The sequence below is a fragment of the Rhinolophus sinicus genome, linkage group LG10 (assembly GCF_036562045.2).
Source record: "Rhinolophus sinicus isolate RSC01 linkage group LG10, ASM3656204v1, whole genome shotgun sequence".
In the NCBI taxonomy this organism is placed as follows: Eukaryota; Metazoa; Chordata; class Mammalia; order Chiroptera; family Rhinolophidae; genus Rhinolophus; species Rhinolophus sinicus.
In genome coordinates, this window is record NC_133759.1 from 105,445,591 (window position 1) to 105,465,148 (window position 19,558).

At 48.3% G+C, this 19,558-nt stretch overlaps 2 protein-coding genes across 5 annotated transcripts in view; both read left to right on the top strand.

Annotated features, from left to right (window-relative positions):
- The window catches only part of CREBRF (CREB3 regulatory factor), a 52,472-nt gene extending 51,507 nt beyond the window's left edge, over window positions 1-965 (top strand). For both annotated transcript variants that reach the window (XM_074313903.1, XM_074313904.1), the window contains one exon: window positions 790-965. In XM_074313903.1, the coding sequence (XP_074170004.1) occupies window positions 790-965 (176 nt within the window). The remainder of the gene's footprint in view (window positions 1-789) is intronic.
- BNIP1 (BCL2 interacting protein 1) lies at window positions 924-14,931 on the top strand. Of its 3 annotated transcripts, none has more exons than XM_019741425.2 (7): window positions 924-1,063; window positions 2,843-2,939; window positions 4,115-4,260; window positions 6,195-6,283; window positions 8,535-8,636; window positions 8,849-8,967; window positions 12,009-14,931. In XM_019741425.2, the coding sequence occupies exons 1-7, from the start codon at window positions 980-982 to the stop codon at window positions 12,203-12,205; spliced, it is 834 nt and encodes a 277-aa protein (XP_019596984.2). In that variant the 5' UTR covers window positions 924-979; the 3' UTR covers window positions 12,206-14,931. The 3 variants fall into 3 exon arrangements, with proteins under 3 accessions (XP_019596984.2, XP_074170006.1, XP_019596975.1); XM_074313905.1 differs by lacking the exon at window positions 4,115-4,260 and adding an exon at window positions 4,510-4,602 and having other exon boundaries at window positions 2,843-2,935; window positions 6,192-6,283; XM_019741416.2 differs by lacking the exon at window positions 4,115-4,260 and having other exon boundaries at window positions 2,843-2,935; window positions 6,192-6,283; window positions 12,009-14,850.
- Window positions 14,932-19,558: the final 4,627 nt, after the last annotated feature.

Consider the following 19,558-nt stretch of genomic DNA (forward strand, 5'->3'; position numbering starts at 1 on the left):
GAAATGAGCCAACAAGTCAATACAAATAGTCCTCAACCTCATTCATGATAAGAAACATGCAAAATAAAAGATGGCGTTTTTCACTTAATCAAATTGGCAGAAATCCCAGTGTTTGTTAACACATCATGTTGGCAAGGCCGTGGGAAAGCGGGCATTTGTACCACATGGTAGCGGGAGTATAAACTGATATGACCTCTGTGAAGAGCAGTTTGGTCGCATGTAGCAGAATTTTTAAATGCATGTATCCTTGGACCTGGCAATTCCATTTGCGCCGGGCAAAGTTGTTATTCTCCTTGCCTATTTCCTCGTGTGTAAAATGGGATAATTCTTTCTCATGGGGTTGTTACGCGAGTTAAGTTAGATGATACACATAAAGCACTTAGTACAAGTACCTGGTGCAGAGGAAGTGCTCCCAAAGCGTAATAATAGCCGGCAAGGGGCCTTGTGTTCTTACCACATGTCGCATTACTACACTGTGCGAGGTGCTTTTCATGTCTTATTTAATCCTCAGCCCACCCTGTGATTCCACCAGGTGGCCTCTGAGGAAACTGAGGCACGAGACGTGAAGTGGGTACACTGTGAAATATGAAAATACAAGAAAGCTTAAATAAATATAAAACAAATTGTTAATGCCACCTTCCCGAGACATCCCAATCGATACTTTCTTTCCAGTCTTTTTTTTTTTCTCCCTATGCAAAAAAAGTCTGTAACCATTACAGTGGCAGATAATGGGGGAGAGGCCACCGCGAAAGCGTTCTTGATGTTCCCTCTTCCTCTCCGTTTTATTAGGACCACACCAAGAAACGAGGCCGACCCCCCCCCACCCCCCCCCACCCGGCGTCAAGGACAAGTCCCCACGACTCGGCGCCGCCACTCTCGCTCGCCTCGGGCCGGTCTATAGGGGGCGCTGCCGCGAGACCGGAGGCCGAAACGCGTTTAAACTTGGCCACCGCCGCTGCCTGTAGTCGGCGTCTCCAACATGGCGGCTGCCCAAGATGTCCACGTCCGGATCTGTAACCAAGAGATTGTCAAATTCGACTTGGAGGTGAAGGCGCTTATCCAGGTACGGATTCCCGGGACCCATGCTGGGCTCCAGCCGCCCTAAACCCGGGCTCCGCTGGTCTCCAGGGCGCTCCGCCGTCGCACTCTCGCGCTTTCCCCTCTTGGTCGGGACCCCAGCTGTGGGAGGACGCACAACGCGCCCCGAGCACTCAGAGGTCGCTCTGTGGCCGGCTACCTCCTCTCTGTGCCCCTTGATCCCTTCGCCTTGACCATGGGCCTTGAGCTTCCATCCGGGTGCCGTTGGCTCGCCCGCATCCGGGACACCCCCATGTCCCCCTCCCTGCCCAGGCTTCCCCTTCGTGGCCCTGCTTGGTCCCTCCCATCGCACCCCTGGCTGTCGCCTCGCCCAGGACCACCTCACAACCTACCTGTCACCCTGCTTGGCCCCGCCCCACTTTTGGGTGGCGTCTGGAGGCATTAGCCCTGCCCCCTGCTGGCCAGCTCCGCGGGGTCCGGTGCCCCGTGGCGCCCAAGACCACTTGGCGCGGATGAAATGAATGCAACCTGAACCGTGGTTGTGATTTTGTAAATGAGGGAGTCGAGTCAAGTGCCAGCGCCTGGATCAGGAGGCAGGTAGTAGCAAACCCGGGACCTGCAGGGGCAAAGTCAGCCTTCAGAAGGGACTTCGTCTCTACCCCGAGGTAATTGAAGGTGCTTTGGCCACTTAAATAAAGGCAGAAAGCTGTCCAATAAACCACGGCATAGGCAAGAGTTAGGAATGTAGACATAAATGGTTCCTGGAGTTTAGCAAAAGAAACCAAGAGTTTTAAACCCAGGTTTTAAGCAAGTCGTTTCCATTTCCAACAAATGTTACTGAACATTAGGCGTAGGCTCAAAGTTTGCAGCTAGCTGAGGCAAACAGTGAAGGAAAGTAGGGCTCCCCACGGAAACCAGATGTAAAATAAAACGAATTAGTGGTTTATCACATGGTGCCAGGAATTGTGATTTAATGAGTAAGCCAGAGAACAAATGAGGAAACTTGATATAAACATTTAAACTTCTTAGTTAATTCTCCCATGCATTAACTAAGAAAAGGACCAACTCTAGACTGATGAGAAAGGTTGATGATAGCTAGATTCATTGCACTCTTAACTGTGTTCCAGCCCCTATGCCAAGCACCTTCCATACATACATGGTCTATGAGTTAGGTAATGTGTTGATGAGGAAAGGGCCCAGACAACTCAAGTGACTTTTGCAAGGTTACATAGTAAATTGCTACAGCAAGAATCTGAATTCACATAGTCTGGCTGTAGGGCCTGCTCTAAAACCTGACTCCAGTAATTCTGAATGTTCAGGAACAAATTCTAAGTCTACCCTAGAATATGTGTATAAACACTGTGATTTATAGTAGGTGGTTTGTAGAATCAGATTGAAGTCAATCTTGTCCTATGATGCCAAGAATTTAGCACCCTGATTTTCAAGTTGGAAAGCTCTAAAGTTATGGTATCACTTTTGGCTGTGCATTCTAATTGAACACACAAGCTGCGTTAAGCCTTTCCTACCGGTCGGGTGGCATTTTGTTAAACTTTAGGAGCCAATAAGTCGAGACAGAGTTGTGTTTCTTTGTATCCTTTAATATTACCTGCTCAAAATTAATTTAAAGAGGGATGAGAAAAATGTAAATGGTAATGTTCTTGCTTGTGCCGCAGAGGTGAACAGCAGAGATCACGTCAGTAGGCCTACCTTAGTGGTGGTCTAAGCTAACTCTCTCACCCTACAGACAGTGTCATTTCATTTCATTGCCTTGAGAAAGGCCCCTCACCTCTTCGATGTCTCCTAGGATATTCGAGATTGTTCAGGACCATTAAGTGCACTGACTGAATTGAATACTAAAGTGAAAGAGAAGTTTCAACAGTTACGGCACCGAATCCAGGTGAGCGGCTGCAGAACTGAGATGCTGAGAGTGGGGGACTAACAAGGGGGCTTGGTCCTGGGACTCACCGCTGCTGTCCAGGTTCTTGAGGAAACGTTCAGACAGTGAGAGTAACTGTACTAAGCTGCTGTCCAGGTAAAAATGAGGAACTTGGGAGTGCAGAGCACTGCCAGCTGTGCTAAGTGGATGGCAGGGACACCAGTCGTCCTTGCTTGGAATTTTTCAACTTGAAAATTCTGAGGTCATTTGAACTGCTTTCTTTTCTCTCCCACTCTCTCCAATCCATCACCTTTGTCTCCTGGGTTGTTGTTTTTTTCAGGCTGCCGCTTTGCCCAGCCCCTTCCTTTCTGTTTTCTGTAGTGACCAATCACAGCATATGCACATATAACACTCTTGAATTCAACTGTGGTATAGGTGCCGTCTCAAAAAACGACAAAGGGAGAGGTACCAGTTTGAATAGTACTGGTGTTTCTGCCTCTGTGCCTTCAGTGAGGGTAAAATGGGAGGCGTGGATCTGCCCATCTCTGGGTGAGTCTTGCACACCTGGTCTGGCTGCATATGGTACTGAGGTTAAAGACTTGTGCTTTTCATATTGCATGGCCCCAGATGCCAGTCAGCAACCATTGTTCCTTAACAGAAGAAGACAGTCTGTTCCAAAACTGGTAGAAGAACTGGCCGTTTAGACCCTGAGAAACAGTATGTCTATGTCCTGTGTGTTTTTCAAGCCCAGTTTTAAAAATGCACAGTTTTTGTCATAGGAGTTCACTTTAGAATTTCAGCAGTGTCACTGAACGTAGTGTCTTTTCTGCCTCCACCTCTAGCACTGATTTAATCATTTTAATTTTTTTGAAAGGGTGTTGCTTTCACATGGTTTATACATATGTGTGTGTATGTGTGTAAATACTGGCATACAGTGAAGTCTCAGTTATGCCGCTTTTGTGTTCTCCAAACAAGTAACCAACCACCTTTATTTGTTACTTATGTATCTTTCCATAGTTTTTTCTACTCAGAGACTGAAAAAGGCAAATAACGTTATTTCTTTCCCATTTCTCATCTAAAAGGCAACATGCAAAAACACTGCCTTTTAAAACTTAACAATATGTATTGGAAACCTTTCCATATCAGTATTAGGGAGCTTCATCTTTCTTTCTTCATAGCCATTTATTTGTTTTTATTTAGTCCTCTATCAAAGGACATTTATTTGGATTGCCCTTTCTTCTTCTTTTTTTTTTTGCTTTTTAAAGCTAACTTATTCCCTAAAAGACCTTTCTTTCTTCAACTCACGTGACTTCAACTCTCCAACCATACCCACCAAATATTTCCTTGTTCTTTCTGTTAAGTGCCTGCTCACCCAATGTTTATTTCCTTCACTAATGCAAATTACCTCCCAGTACATTTACATATTTATTATGTCCATCCCCCGCCCCCCATCATCAGCTCCTCCTGGCACCAATCGAGGCCCTATGAGCACGTGGACAGTGAATGGGTAACCCCATCCCAGCTTTAATTTGTATTTCCTAAACATTTGTACCTGGAAATACATACAAGATTTCTATTTGTTTGAATTTTTTCAGATCTTACATCCTCCTTATATATTTGCAACAAGATTGTGTGATGCTAGGAGAATAATTGGCCCCATAGCCTCAGGATATGGTGTCCTGTACATAGTAAGTGCTGGGCAGTGACTGTGGAAATATCTGTGTGAGTGTCTTTGTGTGCGAACTACTTTACCCCTTTTCTTCCAGAACTATCTCTGGGTCTCTGTGAGTGAACTTCCAGGCAACCTTTCACGAGGAAACGGTACATTTTTCCCTCCCTCCGTCACCTCCCTTCCTCCCAAACATCCGTTCTTTCCTTGGAGAATTTGGTGCCTAACACGTATCAGGCACAAGGGGTATATTTAGTGAACACTAGATACAGCACTGCTTTTGCAGACTTCATATTCTAGTAAGAAATCTAGATTTTAAACAAAGAATTATGCCAATTAACTAATTACATTTGCAGAACTTTTCCAGTTCACATCCTTTTTCCTCTACCTCAGCAATATCTGGGGCCATAAGTTGGAAGTCACCTCCGAGCTATTGAAATGGTGGGTACAGACACTTGTTCTTGACCAGCATGTGCAAAGTGCAAATTAGTATATACATAATTGGTATAGAAATGAACGAATACAGTGTTGTTTTAGCATCAGTAGCTTGATTGAAACTGGAACTTGTTTAATCTGCAAACCAAAAAGCATGACTTGAGAGCTGAGGGGTGGAGCCATCTTTAATTAAGTCTGTCGGCAGTTCCGTGTCTGACGAGCTGGGTCTGGGGCTGCTGGCTCTTACGTGTGCGGCCCCTCGCGGTGGTGGACCGTTGGTTTCAGCGTTCGGCTGGGTGTAGGCCTCTCCAGCAGACCTTATCTGTGCAGAGAGCAGCCTGGCGTGAAGCTGAGTCTCGGAGGTTTTTGCGTTTGCTTTTGCCAGATCTCCTGGGATGACCACAGGCCTGGGAGCAGTTTTCATGTTCATTTCTCCTCCTGGAGGTTCTCGAACCACTCAGGGAGGATGCATTTGAACCCCAGGTCAGCATGAGGGTAGCTTCCTGGTTATAAATTCTCAGGCGCGGTGTTTCATTTCCCTCTAGCCAGAGCCCACAGCAAAAAAGGACAAGCTTCCGTGTTGTCTCTGTGCTGGTTGACAGACGTTTTCCTCGTTCACCTGTTCAGTGAGGGTGAAGTCCTGTGTAGGTCCTGCTTTGTGGTGTTCTCAGTCTGATTCCCAGCCTCAGGTGGCCTGGGCTTCATTTTCTGTCCCTACATGGGCTTTAAAACCAGCAGAATGTGTACCACCGGTCTGTAGTAAAATAGGTGCTGAGATTGGGAGTGAGCATTTAGAAGCATCTAGCAGTTTGCTGTGCCCATGAGGTCTGTGAGCCAATGGGTGGATCCTGTTCAATAATTTCTGTTCCTTTTCATTTCAGGCACGCGCTGCATTACAGGAGCGCACCCCCACTCCAGGGCAGCCATGCACCGCTCACGGGCTGACCGCACTGGCCCTTCGTTCCCTCCTCACTTTGGGGTCTTGGGATTTTCCCTAATTTCTTGCAAACCATCTATGAGGATGTTTGTTATATGTTACCTGTTGTTCCTAGGTGTTCTGTGCAAGGAGGGTGTACAAGTACTGTCGTATGACATCACTAGAAATAGACGTGCTCTCTAGCTTTTATGTTGGCTTGTAAAATCATTTTAATATAGAGCTGTTTTCTTCCAAAGGAGCTTGAACAGTCGGCTAAAGAGCAAGACAGAGAGTCGGAGAAGCAGGTTCTGCTCCAGGAAGTGGAGAGTCACAAAAAGCAGATGCTCAGGTAGGTGGGGCCTGGCCTCCTGCCCGTGGCCTCTGCTGCGCCACCTGCTTTGCCACCTGCTTCCTGGGAGGCTTGGGCCTGGGTTTGCCTAACCTGCGTTTAATAACTTAATTGTGTCGTTTATACACAGACTGAAGGTTCTCTCTGGATCAGTAATTCCCAAAGGGAGGGGCAAGCAGATAGTTTACAAAAGCATATTTAACATTACACTGTATTTTATATTTGTAAAACAAAACCAAAAAAAAAAAAAAAAAAAAAGTTGCTATTGTAATACAGGTCCTTTTTATCTAAGGAGAATTGATGCCAGAAAAAGTCTACCAAAAGTGAACCTGTTTAAGATGGATCAAAATGTAGAAACTTTTGAGTGGGACTTTATCTTAAAAAATGAAACAAACAATGCAAATAAGCTTATGTTATATTAAAAAAAATTGAGGTTATCATTGCAGCTATGTGCTAATACTTGATTATGTATTTGAGCTATTGTGCTATTTCTTGGTGTTGAATTAGGAGACTTTGCCAACAAAATTGTCTGATGGCATGAGACGGTACCTGTCCCTTCACGTTTGACTTTTTGCACCATAATGATAAGAGGGTTTTTATTACAAAAATACTTGAGGGCTCCATCACCTTATCCAATCCTCTGGTAGCCACATCATTTGTTGTTTAAAGCCCCTGCTTGGCTACCCTCCTCCGAGGCATTCTCTTCACTCTTATTAATTGGTCAAACTCTGTCACATCCGTATTTGTCTATGGCTTTGCTTCTGATTTGAGTAATGCTCCAGCATCTTCCTGGCTGACAGCAGCTGTGTTTATAGCACCCAGGAGCAGATGGACTGACAAAGACGTGGGCATGGTGGCGGCTAGTTAGGTAGGGAGGGGTGTAAGTGGTGACCAGTGTTCAAGTGCTTGGCTTAGTAGTCATACTTTGTGTCATGATGACTTTTGCTTCCATGGCCACCAAGAGCATCAGATTATACACACTGAGTAAAGAGCGCCCCTCATATGAAGTATATAGTAAGTAATGGCGGACAGAACCAACTCAGCATGGGTTTAAAGTTGAGCATGGCCGTTTGTGGTGTGGAGTTGCAAGTGGCAGGAGAGAAAACAGTAAAATCGTGCTTTGGCGGTTGTGTGCGCAGTGCCTGTGCTTGCCGGGGTGATCGTGCTTGTCACACCCAACAGTAAATATTTGCTTGCATGTCTTGCTTCCCGAGAAATGTGAGCCCCTTGAGGTCAGGCACTGTCGCTTGTTCACCTCTGCATCGCAGGGCCCAGCAGAACTCCCTTGCTAGCAATCTGAAAATGTGACTGATTCCTTTTAAATATCAGGTGTGAAATGGCAGAGCAGCTGCTGATCAGGGGTCAGAGAGTTCGTCTGAAGACTTTCCACATAGGGCTGCTGTTAGAAAACCACCCCATTAGTTCCTGTACTCCATGCTTGACTTTGTGGGTATTTCAGGGGTTAGCGCAGTTGATTTGAGCCAGCGCATAAGAGTTCTAGAATGAGAGTGCTTCTCTGAGGGACCCAGTTACCTTTATAGTCCTGGACAGAGGCTGCGCTGCTAACGCCAGCGGGCTGCCCACCAAATTGGACTTGTCTCTCGCAGGCAGGGCGGGTAAAGAATGTAAATAAACCACATCACCTCAGGCCCTGCTGAGGCGGTGTGTTCATGGGGTCCACAGTTTGTCCATGGTATATAAAGAACAGCAAACCTTGGAGAAATACTGAGGAAAACTGTCTTTGTATGATTTTCTACTTCTTACAACATACACTGCCTGAATAGCTAATGGGCCAGAAACTGTTGTTCTGGTGATACAAAGGCGGGTAGGCATGATTCTCGAAACAGGACCACCCAGCACACAGTGCAGAACTGTAAAGTATGAGAGGTGACCGGGCCTCATGCTCAGCAGGGGGCGGGAGGTGGGGGGGTTGGAGGTTCCCCTGAAATCTGGAGCTTTTCCGGGCTATACACAGAGCTGTGCCCTGGCTACACTGCTCCCTCTGGATGCCTGGGGGGAAGGGAACATCCCGGAGGCGGCCAGGGTCCAGATGAGAGGGTTGAGGCCCGAACTGGAGCTGTTGCTGGGGCAACCAAGGGGAGGACGTGGCGGGAGGTGGGGATGGGCACTGGGCCACACCTGGGTGCCCTTGCCCATCACTCCCTGCCCGAAGGAAGGACTGCTGTGACTTGAGCGGACTGGCAGCCGGGTGGAGTCAACAGAAACTCACGCATGACCCTTCTGATTCCAGCAATCAGGCCTCATGGAGGAAAGCAAACCTCACTTGCAAAATGGCTATCGACAATGTAGAGAAAGCAGAACTTCTCCAGGGAGGAGACCGCTTACGGCAAAGGTATCTCTCTCTGTTCCAGAAGGAAGCGCCAGCGTACGTGCCCACTGGTGCTCTTCGGGAGTGTGGTCTCGGCACACCTTTGCCAGCACTGACCATGAACATTTAAAAAGCGTCTGTTCATTTGATAGATTACAAATGGGATCTCATCTGCATATGGGGCTTTCTTGTAGCCTGGCTTTTATTGACTCCCTCCTCCCACTCTGGAATTCTAGGAAAACCGCCAAAGAGAGCCTGGCCCAGACGTCCAGCAGCATCACAGAGAACCTCATGGGGATCAGCAGGATGATGTCCCAGCAGGTCCAGCAGAGCGAGGAAGCCATCCAGACGCTAGGTAAGGCCAGGCCTGCAGTAGGAAGTCTGGCGCGGCACCGGTCCCAGGTCCCTCCCTTTCTGCCTCCCCCCGAAGCTGGCTAACTTGTGTGGCTCCTCACTTCTGTGACAGTGTGGCTTTACCCAGAGTGGGACATGCTGCTCTCATTTCTCTTTTGGTTTCTGTAGTACATCCCCATTAAAAAGTTTCCCCAGCAGAAGCTCTCCCAGGGGCTCGTGTGAAAAGCAGAGGTCCTCAGACCCTGTCCTGCGGAGTGGGTGCCCGCAGGGCTAGCAGAGGGGCCTGGGAGTCTGCTCTTCATCCAGGGCTCTCGGTAAACCCCAGAGGCCAGGCCGCTTTGGGAATCATTGGCCGGAGACACACTCACTGTATTGGCCGCCGGCCTGTCCGCTAGAACCTCAGCTTACAATTCTACTCCCCCAGTGTCAGTTTTACTATGAGCGCCTTTAAAAAGATAGAGGCCACAGAAGAAGCTGCCTGAGACAATCTGGTTCTCTCCAGCAGCTTTCCCATGGCATCTCCCTTGTAACGCAGAAGACAATCAGCCCTCTCCAGGGTCCTCCGCATAGGAAAACGGAAGAGCGCTTACTCCTCAAGACACTTGTGGAAGATTTCACACAGGACAAAAGTAGAGAGCATGGTGCCCGAACCCCACAAACCCATCAGCCCGCTCCAACAGCTGTCAACTCACCGCCAATCTTGTTTCAATTCTGCCCTCCCTGTGCCCCCACCTGGATGATTTTGAAGCAAATCCTAGACATCGTCGTAAATATCTCAGTCTGTCTCTACAAGACTCGTGAAACAAAAAACAAAAGAAAAAACCAAAACCACAATACCATTATCATCCTAAAAATTATCTGTAATTTCGAACTACTTTTTTTTTTCCCCCCCAAACCACACTATTCAAACAGGCCAAAGCAAAAGGACAGCTATCCCCACGGTCACTCCCTGTGTTTGAAACTTACCTGGGCATGTAGGCTCAGGACCAGCTGGTCCCTTCGTCTGAGAGGATGCTGGGCACACGGCCTGCACCTTGGGAAAGGCCTTGGAGACTGTGCAGAAGGGGCGCCTTTGAGTCAAGGGCTTCTCTGTTCTATGCAGGTGACAGGCACCCCACCCTCACATATGTATCAGAGGCAGAGGATGTATTTAAGGGGTGGGAAGTGAGCGCAGATGCTGATGGGTTCTGGGGTGTTGAGGACTATTCTTGAGGCACGTTTTGTAGGAGAGTTAGCTGTTGAAGAAAGAAGAATGCAGTTCTTAATCCTTTCCTGTGGCTCACAAACTCAGCTTGATTTAAAAGCCTATTAGGGCCACAATTTTTTTTAAAACAGTCTATTAGGGATACGATGTCTGGAATTTGCTGCAAAATTGTAGGAGTGGAGGGAACTGGGTGGGGGGTAACAAGGGGGCAAGATGGCCAGGGAATTGGTGGTTCTTCATGAGGGGTGATGGGTACGTGGCATTTTACGACACTATTCTGTCTACTTTTGTGATGGTTTAAAATTCTCTATGAAGAAAGTTTAAAACGAAAGACCTGTTAGGTTTTTGCTTAACAGGTTCTTACTTTGGTTTCTGAAATGCAGAGGCGTGGAGAGAGGGGGCTGAGAGGGAGTTTTTTTGTCAGTGTTCATGTGTTTTCCCCCCTTGTCTGCCTTTTTCAAAATACTTCTCCGTGTCTCCCAGTAATTTCTTTTATTTACGTATTAACTTTTAATCTTGTGAATAAGTCACATGGTTAAGGAAAAAGCCTTTAGGCCAGCACTGCCTGGTGGAAACATAACGTGTGCTACATACGTGACTTCCGGTTTTCTAGGAGGCACATCAAAAAAAGGAAACATGAAATTAATTTTAATAATACATTTTATCTAACCCATTATATGTAAAATACTACCATTTCAGTATGTAATTAATATTAAACATTATTGAGATATTTTACATTCCTCTTTTCCTCATACTAAGTCTTTGAAATCTTGTGGCTATTTTGTACTCACGCAGTTTTGATGGGCCCCATTTTACATGCTCAGGCACCACGTGTGTCTGCCGGCTGCCATATTGGACTGCACAGCCCTAGTGGAACGAGAAGGAAACAGAAAGACAGCCCTCCCTTTGACCACCCCCTCCGACCTCCAGGTCTGCTCCCCAGAGACCACCACTGTTACCGGATTCCTGTCTATCTATCCTGAGATCCCCAAGGCATGGATAGCAGAAGCAAATTACATTTTATTTCTCTCCCTCTTTCTTATGTAAATGGAAGCATTGTAAATGGAAGCATTTCACACCTTGCCTTTCCAACTTAACAACCCATTTCATTCTGTGGGTGTTCTGATGGTGCCTTGTTTTACTTCTGGGAGAATCGTGCCAGTTAAAGCTTCTTCCCCAGGTGTCAGGCCCAGATAAGTGGATGCCTGGGCACAGTGAACCTTAAGGGATATATGTGTGCTTCCTCTTAGGTTTCCGGTGTCCAGAGCTGGGTGTCACATCATTAAAGCTGCAGCCAGTGTCCCAGGACTGGGGACTGGTGTGTGTGAGGGCTTGTGGCAGGGCCCAGCCCAGCCTTTCGGGACCCCACAGAGAGCAGATCTGACCAGCAGGTGACCTGGCAGGGTGCCCCCCCCTGCAGATGGGAAGTCCTGCTGCCTCCCAGCTTCTGCCCCATCATCGGGTTAGTTTTGTGGCTGGTGGTTCTCAGCAGCACCTCCTGCTTCAGAAAGCTGAGGTAGACGGGGAGGAAGAACCCTCCTCTGTCCTTTTCCCTGGTGACGTCCACATTTGAGGATGCCTAGTTATGGCCCTGTGACATTGTATTGTACAGAAACAAGCCACATCCCTCTCTGAGCTGGATGGGACCTGGAGAAGTGCTTTTCCTTGTTTTCTCCTTGTTCTTTGCTCCTCGGCTTGTCTCTGTCCGCATTCTCTCCTGGCTCAAGGAACTTGCTTCCGAGTGCCATGTTGTTCGCCAGGCACCCAGCCAGCCCAGCCATCTTTGCATTCTCTGCTCTGTAGTCTCTGAGTCAGACTCCCTCCCTCTTATGTTTCAGCCAATTCTTCCCGGACGATCCTGGATGCCAATGAAGAATTCAAGTCCATGTCCGGGACCATCCAGTTGGGACGAAAGCTCATCACAAAATATAATCGCCGAGAACTGACGGACAAGCTTCTCATTTTCCTTGCCCTGGCTCTTTTTCTTGCTACGGTTCTCTATATCATAAAAAAGCGGCTCTTTCCATTTTTGTAAGATCTGAGAGCTGCCAGCTTCTGCCCTGTAAGCTCCAGTGTCAGGATCCAGTCACGCTCCTGAGCTCCGGCCCCCCTCCCCCAGTCGGCTCCAACTGCTCAGCAGGCTGGATGGAGAGTCCCCTGGGGCTTTGCAGGTGGCTTCCCTGTAAAGGGTGAGCAGAGCAAGGGGACGGAGACCTGTCATCAGGACACCTACAGGGACACACGAACTCTTAAGAACCATCGCACATTGTGGGTGGCTGCCATTGGGCACTCAGACCACCCTCAGGGATTTGATGATCCTGCTCTGGCTCCCTCTCCTGCTGTGGCCTCCACACGCATCTGCTGGAGGGAAGAGACCGCGGGGAGGAAGGATGATGAAAACTCATGTCCGTTCCTTGAATAAACTTGACTGCATTCAGTAGAGTGAAATGCATGTGTTTTTACAAGGTATCCCCCCAGGAATCTGCGTGCTTCTGTTTGCTGTCCGGATCTCTAGGACATGAGCTTAGATCATTCACTTGTTCATCCAACAAAGAAGTAGGAAGCCACAGCCACACGCAGTGTATGATAGACACTGCTGACTGTTACAAATACATCGATCAAGCAGCCGTGGTCCCTCCCCCAAGGAGCAAGAAGAACAAGCTCCCACAAGCGCTAAGGAAGGAGCCTGCCAACAGCCCCCACTGCAGGTGGCTCACCCGCCATCTGCAAAGCTGAGGCAGACAACCTCTCTCTGCACAGCAGCCTGGCCGGGGGTGTGCAGTGTCTCGGCTGGCCCACGCCTTTCTTTTTGAGGTCCAGAGCTAAATATAACCAAGGAGAGTGAGGCGAGTGATAGGCTGAGGCCTGTCTGGGCCTGAGTTCTGTTGAGGCCAAGGGGGTAGGGCCCAGGACAGGCCGGGCTAGAGATGTCAGTGTCTGTGCCACAGGCCTGGCTAACGTCGTCGCACATGAATCCCAGCCTCCCCCACTATTTATAGCCCCAGAGGCCCTGGGAGGGGTAATGTGGACAGAGCGTGGACTTTGAAGCTTGGTTCAAAGACTTGGTTTTGAGTCTTCGCTCTACGACTAATGGACCACATGAGGATGGGCTAGTTACCCTTGTCACTAAGCCTCAATTTCCCCACCTGTACAGTGGCCACGATAGTCCAGGTAGATGCTCGTGGAATGAACTTGACAATCAAATGAGACCATAAAGGAGCAGCTTCTGTCTGACTGAGCAGTGAGCTTCCCAAGGCGCCACCTCCAGGACCCTGGGCCCCCAGGTTTCCTGCAGCAAACAGCAGGGGCCTCAGGGAAAGCTAGTTGTTTAGATGTGTTTGAGCAGAAGGGGTCAGGTAAGGCCTCAGTTCTGAAGCGCCAGATCGTCACGGGACCACGTTACAGAGATTGGCCGCACACCCCAGACCCACTGGTGTAATGAGTAGGTTCTGAGTTAAAGTGTGTGTGTGTGTACCCTTCATGTGCGTCATCCTGAAACAATTTCTGGCCCCAGAAGACACTCGGTGCAAATGGAGCACGCATGTGTCTTATTTATAGTCAAATTAAAGCTGAGAATAAAGCACAGATGGGAAATTCCCGCTCAGATTCCAGCTGTAAGGGCAGCAGATGGATGTTATCAACTTAGGATTTTCTCGTCTTAACATTTTTCTTGACTGCTTCCCGCTAATTGTCAACATCCTCCTTACAATATGGAAATGTGTGGGCTCTGTACTCCCTAAAAATTCTCCCTTTGACTCTACTCCTCTTTACTTGCCTCCTTCTGAAAATAGTGTTGAATTTGACCCATTGGAAATATCATCGATAACATGTATCTTACAACCCCAGTCAGCCACCAGGTTAAAAGTGCTCCAAGCTGGCTGGCTGTGCAGGAGGCGGCCATCTCCACGTTCAACCAGGAGGGGGCAGTGTTCACATTCACTCTATGGTCTGGCCGAGTCCGTCTATATGAAATGCTCTTACGGATTTTTTCTTTAACAGATACCAGGTTTTTTGTTTTGTTTTTTGTTTTTTTAATGTACAAAGCTTATATATCTTGTTTTTGGAAGACGTTTCTTAAATGACTTTAATCTTCACTGTTAAACAGTAAGGCAAGCTTGTATGCTACATTTTAAGTAGTTGACAGTCAAGGAATTACAAGTATAGAACAGCCTGTCAAGAGATCTTTCATTCAGGTCTTTACTCAGCACCTACTTTGTGTCAGGCATTGTGTTTGGGTACATAGAGAACAAAACAGACTTCCTATCATCATGGAACTTATAGTCTGGGGGGGAAGGAGGGCAGATGATAAACAACATATAAACATTCATCGTGTTAGTAAGTGTTTGGGGGGAAAGTGGCGAAGGCTAATATGGATCTGGTAGGTAGGCATGGTCAGAGGTGGCCTCATTGACTTGAGGGGACACACACACACTCTTAGTAAGTGGACAGCCAAGAGAAGAGGGTTCCACGCAGGGACCAGCTAGAGCAAAGGCCTACGGTGGACGCATCTATGAAACTGATTTGTAATAAGAAATATATATTCAGTCTTAGTACTGTGCCTGGCACAGAGCCCCTAAAACCCTTGGAATTTTCCGTGAGGAGAGTGGTAAATATGTCCGATGTTAATGAGACTGCTTTCCTTTCATTGTAGAACTTGTTTATAAAAATTCATTCCTTGAAGTATTTGGATCCTTTTTAATATTAACTACAGCATTTGTACTGTTACTTTTTAATATATTGAAAAAAAGAAAGAAAAAACAGCATCGTGTACAGACAAGCAGTATATAGAGGAGATGCGGGAAGGCAGAAACTTAACATTTTACCAAACAATTCAACTTACCCCTTCACTTTCTGAATCTCTAGAAAACACAAAACTGTAGAGTTTTTGTGGTCATTTGAGCTGTGTTAATTTTTTGCACCTTTAAGTTTCAGTTGTATTCTTTTACCTGCATGTGTATATAACCCTTTTGGGATACAAAAGGCAACTATCCCTCATTTAGGTAAACATTTTGGGTCCACATTGAAATGTTCTTTGGAGGCTTCACATTTGGAATTGAGATCCTTCAGTTCCACTGTGTTTCTCGCCCTGGTTTTGTGCCACCTCGTAGTTCCTCTTCTACGCTGCAGCCAAGGGTCCTTTCTGGAGAACAAGTCGAATCAGATCTGTTAAGGGGACTGGTTGCCAGAGAAGCCAACCATGTGATTAGAGGGTTGGAGCTTCCAGTCCCTCCTCCGACCTCTGGGGAGGGGAGAGGGACCAGAAATGGAGTTCAATCACCAATGGCCAGTGATTGAATCAGTCATGCCTTTGTGAGGAAGCCTCCATAGAAACCCAAAAGGCCAAGGTTCAGAGAACTGGGTTGATGAACACGTGGACATTCAGGGACAGTGTCAGGAGAGTGAGTGTGGAGAGGACATGGACGTTCTACACCACTTCCCTATGCCTTGCTCCATGCATCTCTTCCATCTGTTCCTGAGTTATATCCTTTTATAATAAACCAGCGATCTAGTAATATCTCTGAATTCTGTGAGCTGCCCTAGCAAATTAATTGAACCCAAGGAAGGGGCCTCCAATCTGTTGCCTGTTGGTCACAAGCACAGGTGACAACCTGAACTTACCATTGGCATCTGAAGTGGAGGGAGAGGGCCGTCTTGTGGGACTGAGCCCTGAGCCTGTGGGACCTGAAGCTCTGTCCAGGTGGACAGTGTCAGAATTGAGTTGAATTGTAGGACACCCAGCGGGTGGCCGAGACTTGCTTGATGGTGTGGGAAAAACAGACACATGACATCTGGGTGCAGAACTGAGCATGACTGGTACATTTGGGGAATAGCAGGAAGGCAGCGTGGCTGGAGCAGAGTGTGAGAAGTGCAGGAGAAGTAACACTGGCGATCAGAGAGACACGGGACAACGTCACGAAAAGCCGTATAGGTCACTGGAAGGGTTGGCCTAGTGCTCTGAGTGACATGGGGAGCCATGGGGGGCTCTGAGCAGAGGGGTGACTTGATCTGACTATGGGTTGATAAAGTGAAGGGGACAAGGGTAGAGCAGAGAGACCAGTTAGGAGGACGTTGCAGCCATCCAGGTGGCAGATGATGGTGGCTTGTACCTGGCTGACAGCAGAAGACGTGGAGAGAGGTAGTCATATTCTGGATTTATTTTGAAGATAGAAACAACTGGATTGGGTTTCCTGAAGGAACGGACATCATTCTTGAAGGAATGAGAGCAAAAACCAAGATTTTGGCCTAAGTTACCAAAGGAGGAAGAAGACGAGGAGTTAGGTTTTGGACGTGTCAGGTTTGAGGTGTCTGTCAGACACCCACGTCGAGATGACAGGTAGGCAGGCGGCTATGTAACCTGGAGTTTGGGACCCCAATCGGGGCTAGGGGTGTACATGTGGAAGGCTCTGGCATATGGACGGAATTTAAAGCCATGAGGTTGGATGGGATCACCCAGAGATGTGAGTATATATAAAGAAGAAGTAAAGACAGAAGAAGAAGAACCAGCAAATGACTGAGAAGGAATGACCAGAGCCAGAGGAGGCGCTCTTACTAGTCAGACTTCTTGGGGGGTCGGTTATTTTAATCCCCCAAACAAAAGATTTTTTCATCTTCAAGAATCTGTAGCTTTCATCGTCATCACTCATCGTCATCAAAAGCATCAAATATTTGTCGAGTTGCCACTGTGTGGGAGGCACCTGAGGACTGCACATTAATATGAGGGCCCCTGTCCTTACAGGAAACCCAGGATGACAGCCCTGCCTGTGCCCTGGGTGCCACAGGGGATCTGCAGGGACGGGGTCCTCTGGGACTGGACGCCGAAGAGCTTGCTTCCCCTTGAGCCACCGCTGTTTCTTCTCTTTACTGCCCAGCTTCTGTGCAAATCTCCGCTGCCTCACCTCCCACTCCCCGTCCACTTTAGCCTGGCTTCTGCTACCGCCATCACTCTCCCCAAAACAAGCCTTGCTGAGGTCATCTGTTACCTCCGGACTGCTCAGCGGGAGGAGTTCGCCCCCACCTTTCCTCATGTCGCAGTTGTGGACCCTGTTGGTCACCGGCTCTTCCCAGGGACCTCCCGCTTGGTGACACCACGCTCTTCGTTTGCCTCTAGCCCCTCTGGCGACTCCTGCTTGCTCTTCCTTCTTCATCTTCTTCCTTCATCTTCTTTTCAGCCTGAAGTGCTGGCTTAGATCTTCTTCTCTCTTCTCCCTCTATATGTTCTCTCAAAGGCAGGGTCATCCATGGTTATCAGCAGTACTTCCACAGTTGTATCTCCACAGTAGATGCCTCAGGTGAGTGGGGGACCCCTCCCTCATCTCCATTCAGGAGCCTCTGGGCTTCTCCACCTCTGCAGGTCCTTGACCTTGACCTCTCCCTCCATACACAGCCCAGGCTTCCCCCACTCCCCTCACACCTCCCACTGCCCCTCCCGGGGTCCCCTCTCCCTTCACCAAGCCTCTCTCCCTGACGTCTCTTCTCACTGTCCCAGGAAGTGAGACTTCATTCAACAGATACCAGTCAACATTGTTCTGAAAGCACAATGGGTTGGTGAATTTAGGGACCTAAGTAGGCCCTGCTGGAGGCAGCGTGGCCCAGTGACTCAAGGTGGAGATGCTTCTAAGGAAAACCAGAGAGTAAAATGTAAAATAAGCTATGTTTTCTTAGCTAATGATGGCCTCCCCTGGGGCCCTGCTTGAGGGTTTGCCCAAGCTGTGTTTCTTCCTGAAGCAAGGGCAGAATAAAAATAGCTGGGGGCTAATCTAAGAGATACCAGATAGGAGTCTCAGCCACATTGTCCGGAATGAAGGGCTGCAGGCTGGGGTGAGGGGAGGGGGGGTGTTATCAACCCCCCTCCCTCAGCCCCCAGCAGCAAAGCCCAGACCCGAGGTATTGGAAACTTTCACTTTCAGTGGACCGAGGTGCCCAGTGGTCAAAGTGTGGCCTTTGGTGGCAGAGAGGCCTGGGTTCTACTTGTCCCCTTCCCAGACATGTGGCCGGGTCAGGGCTCGCCCCTCTGTCCTTTCCTCCTCAGGACACAAGGACAGCCGATGACTTTGACCCTTTAGGGGTGCTGGGAGGATAAAAGGACAAAGCTCGCACACCTCTCCCACCACAACCCCTGTGGCTACTCATTCCTCCCAAACCAAAGCACAGGGGCCTCATTACCCTTTCCTGTGGGGCTTTATTTTGGGGAGATGGTGCTTAGGCCTAGAGGAGGGATCCTGGGTTGGGAAGGAATCAGGACCCCAGGGTGGCATGGAGTTTCTGAGTGACAAAGGGCTGAGAGCAGAACCGAGCAGGCCGGGCAAACTGGCCAACTTTCCCAACCCATCAAAACATGTCCATGAATGAGCTCAATGGAAAATATCTTCTTTTTTATTACTGGGAAACCTTCGCTCTTCTCCACCTGTAGTCTTGTTTGCTGGCAGAGTGCTCCTGGATAACTTGAATCCATAAAGTAGCAAATGAATACGGACTGAAACGTGAGGTAACGGCCAATCTGTCTTCATCCGACGGTTTGACAAGTATGAAAACCACGAGTGCTTCGGACAGAAACCGCACAGTTTCTAAGAAAGCTGTTCCTGGTTTGCCAGAGCTGCCTCTTCCATGCTGTTCTCTGCTGCCACCTGAACAGGTGGAGGACCAGTGGATTAGAGGACCAAGGGGGTGTGCGTGGTTGGACTCCGCAGGCTCCTGGCTGCCTTCCTGAAAGACCTCACCCCCCTACCGCCACCCAATCCATTCCAGAATCTTATCGAGTGTGTGCTCTGGCTGCAGTCTGTGCTGGGCGCTGGACAGAAGAGGAAGTCCACCGGCCTTAGGGAGCCCGCTGCCCGTCGGAGACAGACCTGGAGCCAAACAGGTACACTAGCAGGTGGCAAGTGTCCTAGATGGGGCCCCAGGGGCCCTGGGGAGCCCCAAGTGATAAGCCCTTTAGACTGCTTAGAAACAGCAAATGGTAGGCAAAATGAAAATTGACGGTAAGCAATTATAATGAAACCAAAAGCATTATGGGTGAGGTGTTTAAGTCCCGTAGGTGATGACAATGGTAATAAACTTGCTCAGGGCTTGCTATGCCAGCTACTGTGCGTTGTGTCACTCGATCCAGCAATTCTACCAACACGTAATGTGATTACAGTGGACGCAGTGGAGGCCCAGAAAGGTCCAGAAACAAACCCAAGTTCCCACTCCCACCCCAGCCCTAAACAACCACTAATCTGTTTTCTGTCTCTAGAGCTGTCTTTATTCTAGGCTTTCCTATAATGGAAATCATATAGTATACGGTCTTTTGTGACTGGCTTCTTTCACTTGGCGTAATACTTTCAAGGTTCATCCATGTAGCAGGTATCAGAGCGGCATTCCTTTCTATGGCTGAATAATATTCCAGTGT